At 43.5% G+C, this 24,879-nt stretch overlaps 1 protein-coding gene across 1 annotated transcript in view; it reads right to left on the reverse strand.

Annotated features, from left to right (window-relative positions):
* KIAA1244 (KIAA1244 ortholog) overlaps nt 1-24,879 on the reverse strand; it is a 176,986-nt gene that overhangs the window by 58,547 nt on the left and 93,560 nt on the right. The window contains exons 10-14 of the mRNA XM_010844224.1: nt 21,219-21,323; nt 20,009-20,342; nt 11,986-12,098; nt 10,314-11,224; nt 996-1,162 (exon numbers count right to left, since the gene is read on the reverse strand). Coding sequence (XP_010842526.1) covers nt 996-1,162; nt 10,314-11,224; nt 11,986-12,098; nt 20,009-20,342; nt 21,219-21,323 — 1,630 coding nt within the window. The remainder of the gene's footprint in view (nt 1-995; nt 1,163-10,313; nt 11,225-11,985; nt 12,099-20,008; nt 20,343-21,218; nt 21,324-24,879) is intronic.

Below are 24,879 nucleotides of genomic sequence, written 5' to 3' on the forward strand. Positions count from 1 at the left end.
ATGAAGGTCCTTTCACTTGCGTGATCCTTTTAAGAAACCTACAGAAGGAGTGGGCTTCCCTGGCGGCTCAGTGGTGAAGAATCCTCCTGCCAATGCAGGAGATGTGGGTTCAATCCCTGAGTGGGGAAGATCCCCTGGAGAAGGAAATGGCAACCTGCTTCCAGTATTCTTGACTGGGGAAATCCCATGGACAGAGGAGCCTGGTGGGCTACAGTCCCTGGGATTGCAAAGAGTAGGACATGACTGACCGACTAAACAACAACAGAAGTAGAGATACCGCACTTGATATTTTTACTCTCTGGCGTGTGGGAGGATTAGAAGCTGCACAGAGACGTTTCAAAGCACCTCCTTCTCACCACCCCGTCAGCACCAGAGGTGACCTGTGCTCCCTGAAGGACATACGTGTCTCAAGAGATACCTGATTGACACTCATATAGCCACCACTCACCTTCAGAAGTGTACAATCTGTTCATCGTTTATCAGACAAATGATCCCTTCAGGCAGCTTCAAGGCTGTAGGCTCTTGAACTGGTGCTGGGGTCCACTATGGAGGGGCCTGCTCATGCCAGGGAGCCAACCATGAAAGAGGCCCTCCCATCACTCTCACCGCCTTACAGAGGGACTTTGTTATCAGTGTTAGGCAGCTTGGCTCTGGGTATGCATATGTCTTGGTAGATTTCAGAGCCCAGCGCTTACTTACTAAGCTGATCACGTTTTTGAATGTGTGTTTAATGCCACCCAATGGAGTTACTGGGCCACTGGCAGGCAGCCAATGCGGGTACATTGGTGCTCTTTGCTCCTGGAACCAAGTGGGTAGCCCTGTGGTTCACCGTTCTGTGCAACCTGCACAAAGGTTCCTGTGGATGGTGAGTGCCCGCCCTCCACAGCCCTGTGGGTACGGCCAAGTCATCCCTCTCTGGCCAACGATGCTCGGGTGCCAGCCCAGAGGCCGCTGTTGGTCCTTGGCAGGCCTGGTCGGGAAAGACGCACACTCACCATGGTGCTGGGTGCCAGGGTGGGCCGCTTGCGGTAGTAGTCACCGTGGGAGAGCTTCAGGTTGAGCAGCAGCGCGCAGTGCGCCGCCGAGTACAGGCTGTCCGCGTTCATCAGCATCTGCAGGCCCAGGCTGCTGTTCCCATCAAACCCTGGTGAATGCATCATACCTATGGGAGAAAACCCAGAGACCTCAAACAGCACGCTGGGCAGACACTGCTGACCACTTAGTGGAGCCACCAACCAGTCCCAGGGACAAAGACATCTCGTAGAACAGCCAGCGAGGAACAGTGTCATGGCAGATGTGTGCCCTAGGCTGGTGGGAAAGAGCAAGCACTCCATAGCAAACCTATTTGGGAAAACCTTGTTGGTTACTCCCCAGGAGCTTTGGTAAAATCACTTAAACCCTTCTTTACCTAGAGATAGGCAAAATAACTGATTACCTCTATCTACTGCTCAAACTCTCCAAATCACAATATAAAAAACCCCGACACTCCCCCTGCCTCCTCTTACTCCCCTCAGTCATCCCAAACTGTCTGCTGTTCTTTGACCTCACCAAGTCTGGACGCGCCTCAGGGCATTCACATTTCTGTCCCCTCCACACCTACCCCACAGAGGTCTCCCAAGATCTTTGGATGACTTGCTGCCTCCTTGATTCTTTCAGGGCTCTGCTCAAGTGCTAGCTTGTCACAGACATTCCCCTTTAATTCCATCCAAAATAGCATCTGGCCCAGTACCCTCATCCTCTGCAATATTCCGCCTCACCAGGCATTTTTATTCATTGCCTTAATGGCATTTATTAATAGATTTTCGCTTACTGTTTGCCATGACTACTATTACATAAGACCTATGAGAGGGAGGGATTTTGTCAGTTCTTTTCACTAGATAACACCAGTGCCTAGAACAGAGTCTAATACATAGTAGATTCTTTAAAATTATTTGCTGAATGAATGAAAATGAACAAACAAGTTCACTATGGCAACTAGATGCAAACATTTCAGATGCTTAGTGCAGTAACTCATAAGCACAAACTTTGCTAAAAGTGGGCTTCCCTGGTGGCTCAGATGGTAAAGAATCCGCCTGCAATATGGATGGCTACCCAGTCCAGTACTCTTGCCTGGAGAATTCCATGGACAGGAGAAGCTGGCAGGCTACAGTCCGTGTCCAAATAAAAGTCCATTATTACTTCTAAAAGTAATAATGTTCCTCAAAAGCTAAACAGAATTACCGTATGACCCAGCAATTCAGCACTCTTAGGAGTTTACCCGGAGAAGGCAATGGCACCCCACTCCAGTACTCTTGCCTGGAAAATCCCACGGACGGAGGAGCCTGGTGGGCTGCAGTCCATGGGGTTGCTAAGAGTCGGACACGACTGAGCGACTTCACTTTCACTTTTCACTTTCATGCATTGGAGAAGGAAATGGCAACCCACTCCAGTGTTCTTGCCTGGAGAATCCCAGGGACGGGGGAGCCTAGTGGGCTTCCGTCTATGGGGTCGCACAGAGTCGGACACGACTGAAGCGACTTAGCAGCAGCAGCAGCAGGAGTTTACCAGGAGAACTGAAAACAGGAATTTGAACACATACCTATATGTCAATATTCACTGCAGCAACTAACACAAATAATAATGTAATATATTAGAAAAACCCCTTTGAATTAGGGACTTGAAAAGGGTGCATTGCATAGTATGTGAATTATATCTCAGTAAGAGCTGTTAACACAAGGGAGACACAGACGTAAAGAACAGGCTTCTGGACTCAGTGGGAGGAGAGAGTGGGATGATTTGAGAGAATAGCATTGAAACATACATCACCATATGTAAAATAGATAACCAGTGCAAGTTTGATGCATGAAGGAGGGCACCCAAGGCCAGTGCTCTGGGACAACCTAGAGGGATGGGGTGGGGAGGGGTGTGGGAGGGGGGTTTGAGATGGGAGGGCATATGTGTGCTTATGCCTGACTTGCTGATGTATGGCAAAAACCATCACAATATTGTAAAGTAATTATCCTCCAATTAAAATAAATTAATTAAAATATAAAAGCTATTAACAAACAAGGAAACAGTTTCAAATATATGTATAAATAAATAGTTATTGGTTTCCTCCAACTATTTTTTCAAAACATTCTTTTACATTTCATAGTATGCTTTTCATTTTGAAAGGTACCTATATTTTGTTTTTTGGTTTTTTTTTAACAAATTAACTGGAAAAACAAAAACCAATGAAACCTCATGCTCTAAAGATGGTCTCATTCAGCCAGAGAAAGCTGCTGTCACAGAGAGCTTGGGGGTGACAAAACTTACCCAAGTCCACTTCTCTTCATCTGATACTATGTTCGCCCCAATGCTACATTTGCTCCTGTAAACACCCTGAGGATGGATTTAGGGATGTAGGTGAAACAGCCCATCCTAAATATGTGCATGCAAATGACATGCACCCAGAGGTGATGAAAAGAGAAAGCAGCAAGGAAGAGAAGGGCCACTCCCTGGCTGGGCAGGGATTGGAGGTCTGGGGCTTCTTGCTGCCTGGCAGCATCTGGAGGTTGGCAGGACCCTGGAGGAGGACAAAGTATATGCACAGGGCCTCCCGGCCTTGCCTGAGCATTCCAGGCCCCACACTGGCAGGGAGGTAGCAAAATCATAGGACCCACAGAAAGCCTGTGAAGTGTACAATGAGGGTTCACTGGTGACATGAACCCAGACCCCACACAAACTCCTGCTTCTAGATTTACCCTGGCATGGGACCCTGAGGGCTGCTGCTGCTGCTAAGTCACTTCAGTTGTGTCCGACTCTGTGTGACCCCATAGACGGCAGCCCACCAGACTCCCCCGTCTCTGGGATTCTTCAGGCAAGAACACTGGAGTGGGTTGCCATTTCCTTCTCCAATGCATGAAAGTGAAAAGTGAAAGTGAAGTCACTCAGTTGTGTCCGACCCTCAGCCACCCCATGGACTGCAGCCCTCCAGGCTCCTCCGTCCATGGGATTTTCCAGGCAAGAATACTGGAGTGGGGTGCCATTGTCTTCTCTGCCCTGAGAGCTAGCAGAGATCAAATGTCTAGCCAGCTAGGTAGGTTGCAGGTCAGGAGTCAAATTTGTTTTAATTTAAAGACATACATATTTCCTGCACAGTTGAAATTCATACGAGTTATATTGTGCTTCCCTGGTGGCTCAGACAGTAAAAAATCTGCCTGCAGTGTGGGAGACTTGGGTTTGATCCCTGGGTCGGGAAGATCCCCTGGAGAAAGGGATGGCTACCAGGAATTCTTGCCTGGAGAATTCCATGGACAGAGGGGCCTGGTGGGCTGTATAGTCCATGGGGTCACAAAGAGCTGGGCATGACTGAGTGACTAACACATTTATTTTCATTATCTATATTACCTTTTCTGAAGTTTGGCACTTGATAAATATTAGGTTGCTTGCAATAAGCTCACACTTGGTCATAGTGAGCTTCCAGATTCCAACCAAACACTACTGATCTGAGGAACAGCAATCCCAAAGCCTATGAGCACGCCCCTCTGTCAGTGGCTGTGGGAGGCCAGCTGTTGCTTTCTCACCCCCATGGGGGCCGTATACAGACACCATTTTCTTCTATGGAGGATAAGAGGCATTTTGGCTGGTATTGAATGTGCGCTGCTCACATTCAATACCAGCTTCCTATTAAAGATGGGCTTCCCTGGTAGCTCAACTGGTAAAGAATCCCCTTGCAATGCAGGAGACCCTAGTTCAATTCCTGGGTTGGGAAGATCCAATGAAGAAGGGATAGGTTACCCACTCCAGTAGTCTATTAAAGATATTAATATCATAATGAAACCCAGGTTTGTCTGGATGTTTGCAAACTACCCCCCACCCTACCCCAAAAAACTTTAATTTCTTTCAAAGAAAAAGCCCCTTGAATTATGTGGAATTAAGGAGACATCTCAACTGTATGTTTAAGTATTGGAGAACAGGGGGCCCTGAGAAATGCCAAGTAAGGCTGACCTCAGCCAGGATGGTGGACCCTGATAACCAGTCAGGGACAAATGTTTGATGGGAGTTTTGGGGAAAATAAGGTTTGAAGCTTTTGACACGGAAGGAAATAATGAGTAAAATATCTGGGTTATGACTCCAGGAAACTCTTTCTCCCCTTCTCCTGTTTTTGCTTTCCTAACTTTCTCTCGGGGAACAAAGGAAATCTGCCATTCCTCTGTCTCACAGGGATAGAGGTTTCTCTTTCAATCATCTTTCATCTTGGAGGGAGAGCTCTGCCTCACGTGGACCCAGCCGCGTACCCAGTAGCTTCAGCTGACCCACAGCAACAGTCAGTGGGATCCACTGAACCACTAAATGCAGTACCTGAAGAGAACCAGCTTACTGGCAGCAGGACCACAGAGTGATGAGTCTGTAATTCAGATATAGAGACCAATTCCTAATTGGTAAAAGTGCTGTGGAGGTCACCAGAATTAAAAAAAAAATAACTAACAACTTGGTTATAGACAATCACTACAAACTACATTTGCTTCATTATTACCATTTTTCTAGATTTCATATATATGCATTAATATACAATATTTGTTTTTCTCTTTCTGACTTACTTCACTCTGCATAACAGGCTCTAGGTTCATCCATCAGAAAAGACTTTAGACACAGCAGGGAAAGAAGATGATGGGACGAACTGAGAGAGTAGCACTGAAACATATATATTACCTTATGTAAAACAGATATCTAGTGGGAAGTTGCTGTATAACACAGGGAGCTCAACACAGTACCCTGTGACAACCCAGAGGGACAGGATGGATGGCGGGGGGAGGTTCAAGAGGGAGGGGACACGTGTATACTTATGGCAGTGTCAACGTTGTTTGTATGGCAGAAGCCAACATAAGATTATAAAGCAATCCAGTGGTCATGTATGGATGTAAGAGTTGGACTGTGAAGAAGACTGAGCACCGAAGAATTGATGCTTTTGAACTGTGGTGTTGGAGAAGATTCTTGAGAGTCCCTTGGCCTGCAAGGAGATCCAACCAGTCCATTCTGAAGGAGATCAGTCCTGGGTGTTCTTTGGAAGGAATGATGCTAAAGCTGAAACTCCAGTACTTTGGCCACCTCATGTGAAGAGTTGACTCACTGGAAAAGACTCTGATGCTGGGAGGGATTTCGGACAGGAGGAGAAGGGGACGACAGAGGATGAGATGGCTGGATGGCATCACTGACTCGATGGACGTGAGTTTGAGTGAACTCCGGGAGTTGGTGATGGACAGGGAGGCCTGGAGTGCTGCAATCCATGGGGTTACAAAGAGTCGGACACGACTGAGCGACTGAACTAAACTGATCCTCCAATTAAAAGTAAATTTTAAAAACCTGCTACATTTAGAAACAACCAAAAGATTTTGAAGTCTTATTTCAAAGTACTCATTTCTACATGTAAAAGTTAATGTCACAACATATTGGATCTGATGGGACATTTTATAGACCTAAAAGCTGAGCAGTTTGCAACGTTGATGGAGCTGCATTCTGGTCAAATAAAATTCACGCAAGTGCTGTTCTGCACATGCTACAAATAAGTACTGATTTGAAAAACACAAAAACACAAGTGTGAAGGTTTACTTCAAATTTTGTAAAAGACTTTGCTAGGATTATATTTCCCAATTCTCCTAGGAAAGGAGGTAGGGCCTTTGGAAGTCATTCTCTGGAATTACTTTGTTGTTGTTTTTCAGTTGCTCAGTTGTGTCCAACTCTTTGTGACCCCATGGACTATAGCACACAAGGCTTCCCTGTCCTTCACCATCTCCCAGAGTTTGCTCAAACTCATGTCCATGAATCGGTGATGCCATCCAACTATCTTATCCTTTGTCATCTCCTTCTCTTCCTGTCCTCAATCTTTCTCAGCATCAGGGTCTTTTTCAATGAGTCAGCTCTTTGCATCAGGTAGACAAAGTATTGGAGCTTCAGCATCAGTTCTTCCAATGGATATTCAGGATTGATTTCCTTTAGAATTGACTGGTTTGATCTTCCTGCTGTCCAAGGGGCTCTCAAGAGTCTTCTCCAGCACCACAGTTTGAAAGCATCAATTCTTCGGCGCTCAGCCTTCATTATGGCCCAACTCTTGCGATGGTACATGACTACTGGAAAAACCACAGCTTTGATTATATAGACCTTTGTTGGCAAAGTGAAGTCTCTGCTTTTTATTACGCTGTCTAGGTTTGTCATAGCTTTTCTTCTAAGGAGCAGCGTCTTTTAATTACTAAGGGATGTTGTTTGTAAACATGAATTTATCTGAGAGCTAAATCTTACATTCTTAAATGCTAAAACTTCTGCAGCTGTTATTTTGTATGGATAATTTTAATTTTACATAGAAGGGCCTAAATGTAATTCTACCATTTCTTGATTACTTAAGGCCATCATCACTGCAACAAGGGGCAGTGCTGTGATCTGATACACAGCTCTTTTGGGGCACCACTGATAGGTGCCAGACTCTGCCTTGTCACCAGGGACACCAAGCTGGTTGGAGAAGTTGCTAAGCTCCTCTTCCCAAGAATGCTTTCAGTTGAGAAGATGCACAGGTTCAGAGACCCTACCAAACCCCTTCCAACTCAGGTTGTACTCCTTCAGCACATAACTATTCACATCTTTAGGGATCAAAGAGCAAGTTCATCAATTTACAGTCAATAAATATTTATTGAGGATAAATCACACATATCTGGCACCCTTCGGACACAGCACAATGAAGTTTCTCTATAAATGTTGACTGAAGAAGCATTTGTGTGTGTGGGTGCACATGTGTGTGTATGAGATAAACAGAGATAAAGAGACAGAAGAGAGAGAGACACACACAACACAAATACACTAGGAATGTTCAATAAAAGAATGTAAAATTTAATAATGGTGCACATAAGGTACTAGGGAGAAATACAATTTTTAAGAACCATATTTATATATTTTTCTTGTATTTCAATGACTAGAAATGAAACATAATTTTTGAAATGAAATGAAACATGATTTTGTGTGTATGTGTGTATTCCTTCACACAAATTAAATATCCCAACTATTTTTATATCTAATTCTTAAAAGAAAAATATTGAGAAAAATGTTGGGTAGTCTTAGAAACTGATATTTTACTGCCTTAACAAGAATGCAATGCAGTTAGGAAAGTTGAGAAATTATATGCATCTCTTTCTAATCACTAGGTACATTAGACAGTTACTGAGTAGTCCAGGATTAGAAGTGCTGTATCTCTGCTGGTGCTTTATGCTATAACTTTGGATCACTCTCATATTAAAAAATGTTCTTCCTTAAATATACCTGGATTGATTTGACAAAGGACAATCTGCTCAGCTTCTTAAGATACTTAAGCTCCTTCTTAACAATACAGCAGTCACTTCTACCAAGTTCCAATAACTGGGCTACAATTTTTTTGTATTTGTGTGTGATACAGATGGGGTTGTAGCTTCCAAGGAGCTAAGAGTCTAGAAAGGGAAAGGTGGATGCATGAACTCATATAACTATGACAAATACAGGAAGTGTCATGACAGACACATGTTCAGGGCTCAGTGGTGGAAGAACAAGCAATGGTCTTAGCTTTTGACAGTTCTGTGTGGTCAAAAGACCCTTGGATTTCAGGGGAAGGCACAGTTGAGCACCCTGAGGTCAGGCAATCATTTATTCCTGCTATAAATTTTTTTGCACTCATTAACTGCTTTCTCTCTGTAGCACTATGAGAGAATAGAAAATACATATATTGGTCTCTGCTCCCAGTTCCTGGCACAAAGCTCCTAAAACCCTAATGACTTCCTAAGTGATAAGAACACTAGGAATACCTCTTATTCTAATATGTGTCTTTGATCTCACCCATGACCCAGGGCTCCTGAAACTCTCATAAATTCCCAAGTAATAAGAACACTAAGACGATCTCTTTTTCTAAAGAGGTGACTCTGGGTGGGCTCCTGGATAACTCCTTGATAGGAGCAAAGAATTTTTGGCTCCACCCCCACCATGCCATCCTCAAGAGAGAGGAGAGGAGCTGGAAATGGAGTTAATAATTGATCACACCTACATGAGGAAGCCTCCATAAATCCCAGCAGTAGAGGTTTGGGGAGATTCCAAGTTGGCAGACACATCCACACCAGGAGGGTGACCCACCCAACTCCATGGGGACAGAAGCTCCTGTACTCAGGACCCTCCGAGACCTCACTCTGTGTATCTCTTCATCTGGCCATTCATCTATATCCTTTATCAGATCCTTTAGTAAATTGGTAAGCAAAAGTGAGTGTTTCCCTGAGGTCTGTGAGCTATTCTAACAAATTAAGTGAACCTAAGGAAGCGGTCATGAGAAGCTCTGATTTATAGCCAGTTGCTTAGAAGAACAGGTGACAGCCTGGGCTTGCAGCTGGCATCTATAGTGGGGGTTAGGTAGCATCAGAACTGAGTTATATTGTAAGACACTCAGCTGCTGTCTGAGGTTTGCTTGTTGTTTGAGGGGAAAACTTGCACACATTTGGTGACCAACTGTCAGAAGTACAGTGCTCTGTGTGACTCATAAAAGAGGGAAGAGGCACTGTAAGGAAGAACTGGGGTTTTCTCTACATATGAAGGAAAAAGCTGCATGCTCCCTCTACAAATACCTTACAAGAAAATGATCTAAATTCACTATTAATAAATTCATTATTCCCTGTGTTAAATGCTGCTTCCCTATATTGTTTACCTCCTTTCTTCACCAAAATCCTGGGTGATCATTTTCAGCCCTTCAGCAAAACTAGTATAATTCTCTGGTATACCCTGGCCAAGATAGCCCAAGGCACACCAGTTTAAATGCCGTTTGGGTCACAAGGTTGACATTTGGCAGACAGAAGGGTCTGAGATTGGAGAATGCTATGCTGACATAGAACACTGGAGCATCACACACTGTGGGAAGTTCAGGGGAATTCAGAATATAGTGGTAGGACAACCTGCATCTGCTCCAAGACCTCATCTGAAATAATTAACATGTCAACAAACCAGAAGTACAACACACTATGATTTTAAGATATCACAGTGTAGAAGCACAGGAAGAATTCAGTGTTCTGAGAATCCCAGACTGTCATTTTGTTTCAGTCAGCATCAGCTTTCTAGAAGGCACTTACCTCTTACCCTCTGCACATTTATCCACCTCTCGGTGTATTCTAGCCATCGACTGCTGCACAATTTGAACAAACCACCTCCAGTCAGTTACAGTCCTTGGCTCTCTTTAAGAAACCCAAGATTCATCAAGATGCTCTGAGCACTTCAAACTCCATGCATGCTAGTAACTGCCCATTAAACAAAATGCTCTGAATATTCTAGTGGACTGCGTAGCAAAAAAATGAATTACAAACCTGAGCAGAAGGTAGAGACAAAGTTCTGGAGGGCTGAGTCTACCTCTTCCACACTGGGCAGGGCCAGGAGGCGCGGCAGGAGACCCTCCAGCGACTGCACGAACAGCCGGGCGCTGTGCTGGTCAGCCTCCTGGTTCTTCAGCAGCTTGAGAGAGAGAGCTGCGGTCCGCAGGGACCTGTGGCCCAGGCAGTCCCGGGGGGTCTGCTCCTCATCAGCTAAAGAACAGTTGTCGGATCCAATGTCCGACACGTCCGATCTCCCGGAGTCCTTTTCAGCCGCCATGGAGTACTGGTCACAGGAGTCGAATTCTGTCCGAGAGAGGTCTTGGTCGTCCACGCTGAAGTTGCTCTCACTGTATCTGGATCCGTAGGACCTCATCCTGCAGTCGACGGACAGGAAGTTGGTTATATCGGGGTAGGCAACCGTGTGGCTCCTTTGAACCACGTCTGGCTGGTCCACAGCTTCTGGTTCTGACACTTTACTCAGAGTCTCCTTGCCCTCCTGGACGGCTGGTGACTTGAGGCCATTCTTGGGGTTTTCCGAGTGGTCCTCGGGTGTGGTCTGACCCAACTCTCCCTCCAAGGTGGTCTGGCCGGTGTCCGTGGTAACGCTGATGCTGATGTCAAGGTTCCGCTCATTCCCCAACTCCCAGGGTGTGTGTTCCGAGGACAGGACTCGCCGCTGCCAGCGGAAGTCGGCCTCATTGATCTCCATGGAGTCACGGCTGGACTCGGCCCCGTCCTTCAGCTCCTCCAGGCGCAGCAGCAGCAGCTGGACTTGACTTTCGCTCAAGCCCCTGCCCTGGCTGAGCTCCTCCAAGGCTCCCAGCAAGGTGCAGACGCAGGACACGGCGGCGTAGCAGGCCTCGATGCCGCCCTTGATGCACGCCTCGGTCATGCCGTCCATGATGCTGAAAGTGTTCAAAGAAGCAGACGGCATCAGTACAGGAAACATGGAAAAATGCTACCAAATGAACAAGAATTAGACTGGTGAACAGTTAGGTATTCAAAAGAGATACTCTTGATTCACATAAAATCAAATGATCTGGGCAAAAAGAATAAAATGAACAATAAAGGAAACAAATGTGCTCAGGCTGGAAAATGGCCCACTTTGAATCACAGTCTTTAGGTTGCCTGGTTTATGTAGGTACAAATAAAAGATTCTGATGCAAATTTATGATCTTCACAAGGACAGGCATAGAATAATCTCACTTTTGTAACATGTTCAGTTTTCCAAACAGAAAACATTTATAATGCCTCTAGGATAGTATGGACCTTCCTTTATTCAAGAAATATATTTCTGAAGAGATCCATGTGACTACAACTATTACAAATCAGATAATATTCCATTTCTGAGAGGGACTCTATGGAAAGGAATCATATAGCTGTAACATATTAAGTCAAAAAGTTTTTCCCCAAAATAAGCCCAATGAAGAATTTCTGTACAATTTGTACACTGGCTTTTCTCTAAGTCAATATGAAAATATGGAAAGTTATATGATTACAATAAACTGAGATAAGACTTCTCCTCTGGCTTTCAGGTACATTACTACATAGTCATATCTCATATAACAGATTCATATAATTTCAGGAACTTAGAAACAACGTTAAGAATATTCAGAGAAGCAGTCTTCACCAAGCAATAAAGATCCAAAAGGAGAACATATCATACAGTTTGAGAAGATCCAGATGAGACTTTCTTTTTGAAATTGATCTTTTTCTCGAGTCAGGTTCAGTGGAGCTGGGTCCTGCCAAATCACAGAGACGCTTTGGGCTCCCAAGTAGCTTTAAGCATATGGGGAAAAAATAACAGAAAAGTGAATATCATAAAAAAGCACAAGAACTGTGAGATCAAATAAACATACATGTTCTCTCTTGAGTGATATGGTCTAAGGAGAAAACACAATTTGGAATTCAAATCTTAATAAATCTGACTTTAGTGTTCTCCTTGACTTGGAATACCCATTGGGTCCCCAGCTCCCCAGTTTAGGACCAGCTTAGACAAAGAATATCCTTTGAGGGAGTGCTTCAAAGTTTTTTATATCACAGAACTAGAAAGCACCTACGCCTATGTTCTTTAGTAAGACTGGCCTATAATTTAACTTTTCTATCCTCTCCCTGCCTTATTTTGCTATGAAACTGACTAGCTTCAAAAACTGAATTAAGAAGTATACCTTTCTATTACCTGGGAAAGTTCATGTATTATTAGAACTACCTGTTCTTTGAATGTTGGTATAACTTGTTTCTCAAGCTGTATGGGGCCACTAATTTCTTCTGAATGGAAAGGTATTAACTACTGATTCAATTTTTTTAAAGATGATAATACTACTTAGGTCCTCAATTTCTCTTTGAATCAATTTTTTTTTAAGTTGCATTATTTCCTAGGGACTTATCTATTTTATCTAAGTTTTCAAATTTAATGGTCTAAAGTTGCCTTAATACCTTTGTTCATTTCTTTAACATTTGTAACATCTATGGTCATATGCCCTTTTTAAAAATTCTTATTTTTGTTTATTTTTACCTATTTTAGAATTTTGAATTCTTCTGTTAGTATTTTCAGAGTCCTGGCATGTTTTACTTTATTGATTCACTATATTGTGTTTGCTTTTAATCACATTACTTAATGCAAAAGGGCAAAGTGACTATCTGAGGAGGCCTTACAAATAGCTGAGAAAAGAAGAAAAGCAAAAAGTAAAGGAGAAAGGGAAAGATATACCCAACCAAAGGCAGAATTCCAGAGAATAGCAAGGAGATATAAGAAAGGCTTCTTAAGTGAACAATGCAAAGAAACAGAGGAAAACAATAGAATGGGGAAGACTAGCGATCTCTTCAAGAAAATTGGAGATACCAAGGGAACATTTCATGCAAGATGGGCACAATAAAGGACAGAAATGGCAAAGACCTAACAGAAGCAGAAAAGATTAGGAAGAGGTGGCAAGAATACACAGAAGAACTATACAAAAATGTCTTAATGACCTGAATAACCACAATGGTGTGGTCACTCACCTGGAGCCAGACATCCTGGAACATGAAGTCAAGTGGGCCTTAGGAAGCATTACTATGAACAGAGCTAGGGGAGGTGATGGAATTCCAGCTGAGCTATTTTAAATCCTAAAAGATAATGCTATGAAAGTGCTGCACTCAATATGCCAAAATTTGGAAAACTCAGCAGTGGCCACAGGACTGGAAAAGGTCAGTTTTCATTACAATCCCAAAGAAAGGCAACACAAAAGAATGTTCATACTACCATACAATTGCGCTCATTTCACATGCTAGCAATGTCATGCTCGAAATCCTTCAAGCTACGCTTCAACAGTATGTGAATTGAGAAATTCCAGATGTACAAGCTGGATTTAGAAAAGGCAGAGGAACCAGAGATCAAATAGCCAACATCCCTTGGATCACAGAAAAAACAAGGGAATTCCAGAAAAACATCTACTTTTGTTTCATTGACCACGCTAAAGCCTTTGACTGTGTAGATCACAACAAACTGTTGAAAATTCTTAAAGAGATGAGAATAACAAACCAGCTCACCTGTCTCCTGAGAAACCTGTATGCAGGTCAAGAAGCAATAGTTAGAACCAGACATGGAACAACAGACTGGTTCAAAATTGGGAAAGGAGTATGTCAACACTGTATATTATCATCCTGCTTATTTAACTTATATGCAGAGTACATAATGCAAAATGCTGGGCTGGATGAATCACAAGCTAGAATCAAGACTGCCAGGAGAAATATCAACAACCTCAGATATGCAGATAAAACCACTCTAATGGCAGAAAGTGAAGAGGAATTAAAGAACCTCTTGATCAAGGTGAAAGAGGAAACTGAAAAAGCTGGCTTAAAACTCAGCACTCAAAAAACTAAGATCATGGCATCTAGTCCCATCACTTCATGGCAAATAGGGAAAAAGTGGAAACAGTGACAGATTTTATTTTCTTGGGCTCCAAAATCACTGTGGACAGTGACTGTAGCCATGAAATTAAAGGATGTTTGCTCCTTGGAAGAAAAGCCATGTCAAACTTAGCATATTAAAAAACAGAGACATCACTTTGCTGGCAAAGGTCCATATAGTCAAAGCTATACTTGTCCCAGTGGTCATATACGGATGTGAGAATTGGACCATAAAGAAGGCTGAGTGCTGAAGAATTGATGCTTTCGAACTGTGGTGCTGGAGAAGACTCTTGGGAGTCCCGTGGACAGCAAGGAGGTCAAATTAGTCAATCCTAAAGGAAATCAGTCCTGAATATTCATTGGAAGGACTGATGCTGATGCTCCAATACTTTGTCCACCTGATGCAAAGAGCCAACTCATTGGAAAAGACTCTGATGCCGGGAAAGATTTAGGGCAAGAGAAGGGGACAACAGAAAGGTGAGATGATTGTATGGGATCATCAACTCAATGGACATGCGTTTGAGCAAACTCTGTAAGATAGTGAAGAATGTATGTACTGCAGTTCTTGGGGTGGCAAAGAGTTGAAAAGGACTTAACAACAATCCTAGTCTTTCTTTTGAGTTTTTAAAAAATTTAAGCTCTTCCTTTCCAAACTACCTAAGTTGGAGAATTAGAACATTCATTTTAGACTTTCTATTTTTTGAGGTAAGTCATTGAAGCCATAGATATCCTTTTATGCACTGTTTTGGCTATATCTTACAAGTTCTCATATAGGATTTTCATAATTTTTTCGTTCAAATGTATTTTTGTTTCTATATGGTAGACACCTGTACAGAAAATTTCAATTTGAGGCTAAGTTAAAGAAAGATTGATTAATCAAGTACATTGAAGCAGACATCCTACTATTACGTTATTTTCAAAATGACTTATATTTGCAAGATAAAGTATATTAAGTAGAAAAAATTACATGTTTTGCTTCTTCAAAATTCCTTTCTTCTGCCAGAAATTGGGAACGTCTCTCTTGGAGGCACAAACATGAAGCTTCCACATTGTTTTGTTTTTTTTTTTGTCATCAAGAAAGGAGCAATATTACAGAGATCAAGGCAGTTTCTCTTTCTCTCTCTCCATCTGTCTACCTGCCAGACCTGCAGCCAAGTGAAGTGGCTATGCCTCTGAGCCTCTAGCTGTCCCATCTCTTGTTAGAAGGATAAGTGCCTTTCAGGGGCACAAGAGTGGGAAATCTGACTCTCTCTTGGGATCCCATTACATTCCCTAATCCAACTTTACCAGGAATAAATCAGATGACATATTTGAATTCTCACATTAATCTTATGTTTATTTCTCAGGTGCTTCAGAGTCTGGAGGGAAAGGAAATAGAGTTTTGGAGAACTCTCAACAAATACTTAAAGAAAAGCAAGACTTGTTTAATTTCAGCTTCTTCTGGTGGGAATGAGGAATTGGTGTCAGTGGCTAGGGTGTCACAAGTCTGATAAAGACTAGGGCTTCCTTCTAAAGCTGAAACGTGGGGGAGAGAAAAGGAAGCAAGGTGTTCTTTTTGGTTATGAAATGTTTTGGGTGGGGGGAATAGAAGCAAAAAAAGAAAATGTATTTTGAAAAACAAAATGTCCTGTATGCCTTTGATTAATAAGCACACAGCACACATGGCAGAGAGACGAATTAGAGAGAGAACGGCAAATAATGTACCAGGCGTTCAAACTCCACAAGAGCAAACAAACATCCTGGGTGCCCAGGGGTTTCCTTTGTATGCCTGAGCCCTGCATATTTTGGTATCTAGGTTACCAGCCTTCCCAAATTACTGGTTTTGCCACAGTAAGTGGAGGCGATGCTCGTGAGAACAACCTGGCCCACGTGAGTATGTTGTGCTCCGCGGGGCAGCACGGCCTGGACACACTACCCTGGTGTCAATTACAGCCTCGCTTAGCAAATTGACCGTGGGGAGCCAGCAAATCCATGAAGAGGGGAACATGGAACTGATTTCCTTTGCAGTACTAAGGAAGCTATTATAGAAAGTGCATTGAGAACTATACACCTCGTAGGCAAAGTATTTACTTAGAATTCAGCTGTCGAGTGGCTCTACCCTGGGCAAGGATAACTCCAGTGCCTGTCATCTCTGTATACTTGCTTTTTGTATGCTCACTTAGTCATGTCTGACTCTTTGCCACCCCATGGACTGTAGCCCACCAGGCTTCTCTGTCCATGGGATTTTACAGGCGAGAATACTGGTGTGGGTTGCCATTTTCTTCTCCAGGGGATCTTCCCGACCCAAGGGATCTAACCCTGGTCTCTTGCATCTCCTGCATTGGCAGGCAGATTGTTTACTGCTCGCATCACCTGGGAAGTTCTGAGGGGGAAAGAAAGGATGCTGTTGCTTCAAAACACCCTCTGCAGATATTCTGTCTTCAGGTCAGAATATTGAACACTTGAATATCAAAATGTATTGAACACTTATTCTTATTCAAGGACAGTAGTGTTAGATATCAAAGGAAACACAGAAAACAATGTATACAAAACCATGTTTAGGGAGACAAGAGGCTTGTTCCACATGGTATTGTGGAGCAGTCAGAGTGATTAGGCATTATAATCAATTGCTAAATGGTGGAACAAGATTTAGAGAAGAGTGAAATCACTGGTCTGAGGAAGCAGAGTCATAAAAGAGAAAGATTTTGACAGAAAGGCAGTTGTAATTAGAATATCTGGGTTTATATTTTAGTCATATTGCTCACAAGGACTTTGGGGGAGTAAACCTCTCTTCAAGAAGCCTCAGTATCCCAATCTGGAAAATGGGAGCAATATTATCTCCCTAAAGAAGTCTGTAAATAAGCTAATGTGAAGTGCCAGCAGAGTCTGTCTAGCTTACTGTGATCCACCATTTCACTATGTGAAGTGGAAGTGGCCAATGGGCACAGAGCAGGGGGAGCTGGAAGAGAAGCAGGAAAGTAGAAACTGAACAAAGCAGGATGGAATGAGGGTGCAACCTGAGAAATGATGGGAAATGAGAATGATGATGGAAGGGTCTGGAAACTGGGCAGAGTATTTTAGACTTGATGGGAGAGGCAACATGCGCCACTGGAGAGTGGAAAAATTAACAGTGGCCATTTACAAATATAGTGAAAAGTGCTAGTTGCTCAGTCACGTCTAACTCTTTGTGACCCCACGGACGGTAGTCTGCCAGACTCCTTTGTCCATGGAATTCCCTAGGCAAGAATACTGGAATGGACAGTCATTCCCTTCTCCAGGGGATCTTCCTGAGCCAGGGGTCAAACCAGAGTCTCCTGCATTGCAGGTAGATTCTTTACCATCTGAGCCACCTGGGAAGCCCATCCAGGAAAATAAAAGGGAGAAAACACACAGGCAGGAGGCAAGGAGACCAACGTGAATGATTCGCTGCTTCAGGCAGGAGGTGATGAGAACCTGCTATCTTTAGCTCTCTGTACGTTTTTCTCTTCCTTTATGTTGTTGTTCAGTCACTAAGTTGTGTCTGATTCACTGCAACCCCCCGGACTGAAGCCCTCCCAGGCTCCCCTGTCCATGGAATTCTCCAAGCAAGAATACTAGAGTTGGCTGCCATGCCTTTCTCCAGGGGATCTTCCTGACCTAGGGATTGAACTCGGGTCTCCGGCAGTGCAGGTAGGTTCTTTACCATCTGAGCCACGAGGGAAGCTCATAAGCGCACCACATATTTGCTTATCACTTTAAATACTCACAAAGTACTTATACAAACTTTATGGCATTTTGAATTGGCAACCTTTGGCATACTGTCACTACGTAGCGAAAATAAACTGCTAAGTTCAGAGTTAAATGCTTTAGCTATGGTATCTAGCTGATGAGTGGCAGAGAGGGGATTCAAACCTTGACTCAGACCCAACTTCATGGAAAGGGTAGCTGAACCAGTGCCAGGAAAAGAGCTGCTGGAATCATCTGCATTGTAATATGAAAGTCCAGCCCAGTGATAAGTGTGTGTAGGGAAAGACCAGGGGCTTGGGTTCAGATGGAGATTTGTACCCTTTCTCTTTTTTAAGAAAGTTAATTTTATTTTTATTTATTTATTTGGTTGCATAGGGTCTTAGTTGCAGCATGTGGGCTCATCATTGCCCCTTGGGATGTGCGATCTTAGTTCCCCAACCAGGGATGGAACCCACATCCCCTTATTGGAAGGCAGAGTCTTAACCACTGGACCACCAGGGAAGTGCCCACCTTTTCTCTTTCTTTTGACCCTGGGCAAGTCATTTGACCCCTTGAAGTAGTTTCTTTGTGGGAGGGAAAATTCCTTTTTCCTGGCTTTATGTTTCTACGGGCAGGAACACCCAGTGGAATAGCATTCTGGGTCCTTCTCCTTTTCTCACTTCTTCCCAGTGGAGGGGGAGTGGCTGGTCTGACTGGTTAATTCAGGAGAAAGAGATGAGCATGCATGGTGGCCCCTTCTACTGTCCTATTCTTGGAGATTGGCTAATTCAAAGAAAGTCCACCCTGTTCCTCCACACGACAAGCTTCACAGGGGTGGGGGCAGGTTCCTAGGGGACGGTTGTTTGGGTGGTGGCCCCTGGTAGCTCAGTCCGTAAAGAATCCGCCTGCAATGCAGGAGACCTAGGTTCAATCCCTGGGTTGGGAAGATCCCTTGGAGAAGGAAATGGCTACCCACTCCAATATTCTTGCCTGGGGAATCCCATGGACAGCTACAGCCCAAGGGGTCACAAGAGTTGGACACGACTTAGTGACTAAACCACAAATGCTTCTGGTCTCATTGGCCTCCAAAGCTGCATTGTGTTCATCAACCGAGTGGTGACCAGATATTAAAGCTGCCCATTTGATCCCCTTGCCTGAAGCTCTGTTAGGGAAGACATTCTTCACTGGTATATAACCTCACAAAGTTATTATGAATATTAAAGATAATATATGTTAAATACTGGCATAAAGAAAAATGGTCATTACTTCTGTGGGTCCATAAATTTTCTTCATCAGCAATTAAACTTGGATTGTTCCTTCATTTCTGGAAATACTGGGTGAGAATTTCCATTTTTGATTACAGTCAAATCTCATGAAAACAACATCAGCAAGTCGTTCAAATTAAGCTTTTTAAAAACTGGTGAGTAGCCAATACTGCTCAAGGTAATTTTGTTACACTGATTTTTTTGGTGTCAGGTACCAAAAGCCAGTGTGATTAAACCTTCATGGACAAGTTTACAGGTACAAAAAAGTTGATCATTTTTCTTTTTGGTTGAGAAGCAGAGGAATTCTTAAAGTATCCTCAAAATAGCTCCAATTCCTCCTCGAAATCATGAAGTGGCTCACTGGGACATATATCCTAAGCTGGACATCCTTTGTCTCATGACATGTGGGAGAAATAGGGCATAAGAAGGAGTGGAGAACAGGGTCCCTTTTAGAAATCAGAGATCAGTAAAGCTCATTTTTGGATAATGTATAACCTGAGTATAAAATCATTTTGAAATCCAATTTTGGCAAAAGTGAATAAACACACACATCTGCACAGACAGTACCTTAGGGAGCAAACTGAAAGTTCAGCCTGGGTTCCAGTCAGATGCATGTGGCTCAAATTATCAAACGGCTTTGCTGCAGTGAGCATTTATCAACACCCCCTTAGCCCAACTCCCAACACATGCCCACACAGCCTCCAGTGCTAAAGATACTATTATTGGATACTGCAGAGAAGCAATTAAGCTCCAGCAGATGATTGGCAAACGCTTTCTAAGTACTTCCTGTGCACAAGACAAGGTGCTCAGCCCCCACAACAAAGCTGGGGGTGTCCTTCACGGCCTCCCTACCTCTTTCATGATCTTGATGGCTTCCACACGGTGCTGGGGTGGGGGGTAGAGCAGCACACGGTGGTAGAGGGACTGCAACACGGGCTTCATGGAGTCCACCGACCCCACTAGCCGCACCAGCTCAGCCGCGATGTAGTAGATGGTCCGGGCCACTGGCCCACTCAGGGCTGGCGCTGTGGAGGAGCAGCCCGAACCCCGGCCGTGGTCGGAAACCCCAGGAGACACTGAGTCTGACTCGATGCTGGTACTCGTGCTGCTGCTGTGTGCAGAGGTGATGGTTTTATCATGAATCGGATTCCCCAGGATCACGATGAGAGCGGGGCAAAGGTTCTTCCTGAGAGGGGAGGAGAGGAAAGATCAGTTTCCCTTCAAGCCAGATGAAGAAACATGAATACTATCCTGAGGGTAAATACCAGGTGCCCCAAAAATGACACGTAAGAGCTGGGCTCTTTACTGCCCCTTTTTCTGGCTACCTCCTGCTCCAGCATGTCCTGTCTCTCCATCACTCCTGGGGATAGCAACAGAATACTTTTCTTCATAATTCAAGCTGGGGTTAACTATATAAACTATCAAGAGAAGTATCAGAAAGCATCTTCTATGAAGAAAATGGACTCAAAGTGCTAAATGGCTTAGTGATAAAGTTTCATTTTATTATAAATAATGAAATTACTTATATTTCTCATTTGAGAAGTTAATTTAAAATTCTGACACATATCACACTGATACACAGCACTCAACTTTCTCCCTGTCAGATTAGCCCAGGAACCCAGAGCAACTTGCTGGCTGCCTGAGGGGCCTGTCATTTGTGTGAATCTCTGACTGTGATTAAGAGACTAGTTTTCAGGTTGAGATGGAGAGAGTACCAGGGTGAGGTTGCAAAGAAGGTTCAGTTATGGTGAAGGGGAACTATCTCTCCTGTGCAATTCACTGGTGACTTTATATGATTTAGAACATAGGCTTTCATGATCTTAGATGTAAATAAAATGCAGGTGGGCCTTGGGAGGCATAGTTGGTCAAAATAATTATCCTTTACTCTCCGTAGCTTGGTCTGGTACATATAAGCAAAGCACTCTTTCCCTCTAATACATTTACACAGAAATGGAACAAGAGAGGCACAGATGCCATGGGAAGGGACCCACAGACCCAGCCGGACGGAGCGAGCCCCCGGGCCTAGTGCAGAGCCAGCGTGGGCATCAAGATGAGTCCTCACCAGATGAGGTCTGTGAAGCCTCGGTGCAGCTGCATGGAGGAGGAGGAGCTGCTGAGCACGGACAGGATGCACTCCAGGTACAGGAGCTGCAGCTGCTGGCTGTCACTGCGGGGAACAGAACCAACACACAAACACATCCAAAGTAAAGGGAAGATTAAAGAGGTGATGTGTGGGAAACACTTGAGAAAATGTTAGGCATCACAGAGTGTTAATTTGGGGGGAGGTTGGTAATGTCATTGGTTGCCTTCTGCTCCCCCCACTTCCATTTCACACTTTGAGGTCCTAATCCCTGGTACCTCAAAGATGGTCTTATTTGGAGGTGGGGTCTTTACACAGGCAACCAAGTTAAAGCAAAGCCATCAGGGTAGATCCTCACTCAACAGGATTGGTATCCTATGGTTTTTCCAGTAGTCATGTATGGATGTGAGAGTTGGACTATAAAGAAGGCTGAAAGTGTTAGTCACTCAGTCATGTTTGACTCTCTGTAACCCACCAGGTTCTTCTGTCCATGGAATTCTCCAAGCAGGAATACTGGAGTGGGTGGCCATTTCCTTCTCCAGGGGATCCTCCCCATCCAGGTACCGAACCTGGGTATCCTTCATTGCAGGCAGACTCTTTACCGACTGAGCCACCAGGGAAGTGCAAAGAAGGCTGAGTGCCAAAGAACTGATGCTTTCAAACTGTGGTGCTGGAGAAGATTCTTCAGAATCCCTTGAACAGCAAGATCAAACTGGTCAATCCTGAAGGAAATCAATCCTGAATATTCACTGGAAGAACTGATGCTGAAGCTCTAATTCTTTGGCCACCTGATGCAAACAGCCAATTCATTGGGAAAGACCCTGATGCTGGGAAAGACTGAAGGCAGGACGAGAAGGGGATGACAGAGGATGAGATGGTTGGATGGCATCATTGACTCAATGGACACAAGTTTGAACAAACTGTGGGAGATGGTGAGGGACAGGGAAGCCTGGCATGCTGCATTCGTGGGGTCTTGAAGAGTTGGACATGACTGAGGAACTAAACAATCATCTTCATAAAACAGGGAAATTTGGACACAGAAATACATATGGAGGGAAGACAATGTGAAGAGACAAGGGGAGTAGACGAGGAGTGAAGCCTCCCAGCTCTGAGAAGAAACCAACCCTGCTGACATTCTCATCTCCAGCCTCCAGAACCATAAGACAATGGATTTCTGTTATTAAAGCCACTTTTTTGTGATACACAGTTTGTGATACTTTGTTTTGGCAGCCCCAGCAAACCAATTAGGATGATTTTTCTGTAATAAACTTGATTTTTTAGAAGTTTTGATTTATAGAAAAATGTAGCATGGTACAGAATGTGGCCATATTTTACCCAGCCCTGTACATGGTTTATCCTATTAGTAACATCTTACCATGAAAGAACAAATTAACAGTTACCATTAAGGAACAAATATTGATATATTGACTTAAGTCTACAGTTTACTCCAGAAATACTAAATTTTAATATATTTAATTGTCTAAATTTTTCAAGACACTATGTACTATGATATCTTTTAGATGGTTAATACTTTACTAACTTGCCTTTGGCTTTTCTTCTTTATTTTTTTTTTTAAATCACCAGTGTTTTTCAATGGACAAATTATTTTTCTCATAGTTATTACTATACAGTTCTTCATTAGAACCAGATATTTTTAAAAAACATATAACTTTATGAGATGCACACTTTTATACCTGGACTAAATTTTCTGCCTAATCCACCAGAAAGTACTAAAATCCAAGTGGGTTGTCTTTCTGACCAATCATTTGACTCATTATTAAGAAAAATAATTAAATGCCCTATTAAAAAATGTCTTATCTTTCAAACTATCAGTTGATCATCACAAAACTAAAATAACCATAGACAATAAAAAGTCTCAACTTCTGAAATCACTGGAAATAAACCCAGAGAAAAGTTACAAGCAGTCAAGTTTCCCACGAGTACCTATCAGCAAAGCGTGCTGTAGCAATACGGCAACCCCAGGGCATAGGACTCAATGACAGAGACAGCTCATTGCCAAGGAAACTGGCCCGGAATCTCCTTGGAGACTGAATGCAGCTGCTTTTCTGTGGGCTGCTGCAGTCTGGCAAAATAAGTACTTGTGGCCTGGCACGAGTCACGTCATTAGAGGCACACCTTCCACGCAGGCCCTTCACTAGATATACGGATGTGTGTGCACAGGGTGTATATTTCATATTTGCCTGACAACAGGTGAATCTGTGGAATGCACAGGGCAGAAAGGAGCCTAGAAACCAGCCAAGACTTTCAACACACAATAGGGAATATGTGCCCACTTAGGAGGCCTGTGAGTCACTCTGCCTGGCCTTTTGTTGGAGCAGGTTGAGTGTCTGCTGGTCTCACTCTTTGCTCGTCTCTGGATTTCCTCCAGGCTCAAGATACACAGAGAACAGCTCCTGTAGGTGACAGGGGTCCATGAAGAAGAAGCAGGGCAGACCCGGCACCACACCCTCAGTCTCTGGAGTTCTTAAAATTGGTTTTGTTTTGAGCTGTTTTGACTTTACCTCCCTTAGAAACAGATTCAAATTTAGTTAGAAAAAGGAGAGAGAGTTAATTGCATAGGAGTGGAATGGAATTAGAATGTGCAATACGAAGGTCACCCTTGCCTCACTGATTCCTCTCTGACATTCTGTTCTGGGAAGAGAGGGAAGTGGGAGAAGGTGTGGGAGACCAACAAGCAGAGAATGAAGAAATATATTCCTAAGCCCAGTGATTCTCCCCCAAATTCTTAAACAGCATTGTCTAACTCAATCTGCCTAATAGAGTGTTCTATTAATACCACATCTCCAAGGCATGTGAGTTAACCTGTATGCCTGAAAGCATTTTCTGAATACTCCTAGGAGACAGAACATATCATGAGTATATATCCCTATAAAGCTAAAGACCCAGGAGGTATACAAGCACTAATTTTGGAAATGGATATTGAGAGAAGAAGTAATGACCTGCCTCTTGAGAAACCTGTATGCAGGTCAAGAAGCAACAGTTAGAACTGGACATGGAACAACAGACTGGTTCCAAATAGGAAAAGGAGTACATCAAGGCTGTATATTGTCACCCTGCTTATTTAACTTCTATGCAGAGTACATCATGAGAAATGCTGGGCTGGAGGAAGCACAAGCTGGAATCAAGATTGCTGGGAGAAATATCAATAACCTCAGATATGCAGATGACACCACCCTTATGGCAGAAAGTGATGAAGAACTAAGGAGCCTCTTGATGAAAGTGAAAGAGGAGAGTGAAAAAGTTGGCTTAAAGCTCAACATTCAGAAAACTAAGATCATGGCATCTGGTCCCATCACTTCATGGCAAATAGATGGGAAAACAGTGAAACAGTGGCTGACTATTTTTCTGGGCTCCAAAATCACTGAAGATGGTGACTGCAGACATGAAATTAAAAGACGCTTACTCCTTGGAAGGAAAGTTATGACCATCCTACACAGCATATTCAAAAGCAGAGACATTACTTTGTCAACAAAGGTCCATCTAGTCAAGGCTATGGTTTTTCCAGTAGTCATGTATGGATGTGAGAGTTGGACTATAAAGAAGGCTGAGCACTGAAGAATTGATGCTTTTGAACTGTGGTTTTGGAGAAGACTCTTGAGAGTCCCTTGGACTGCAAGGAGAT

This window comes from Bison bison, unplaced genomic scaffold (genome assembly GCF_000754665.1).
Source record: "Bison bison bison isolate TAMUID 2011002044 unplaced genomic scaffold, Bison_UMD1.0 scf7180017864198, whole genome shotgun sequence".
NCBI classification, from domain to species: domain Eukaryota; kingdom Metazoa; phylum Chordata; class Mammalia; order Artiodactyla; family Bovidae; genus Bison; species Bison bison.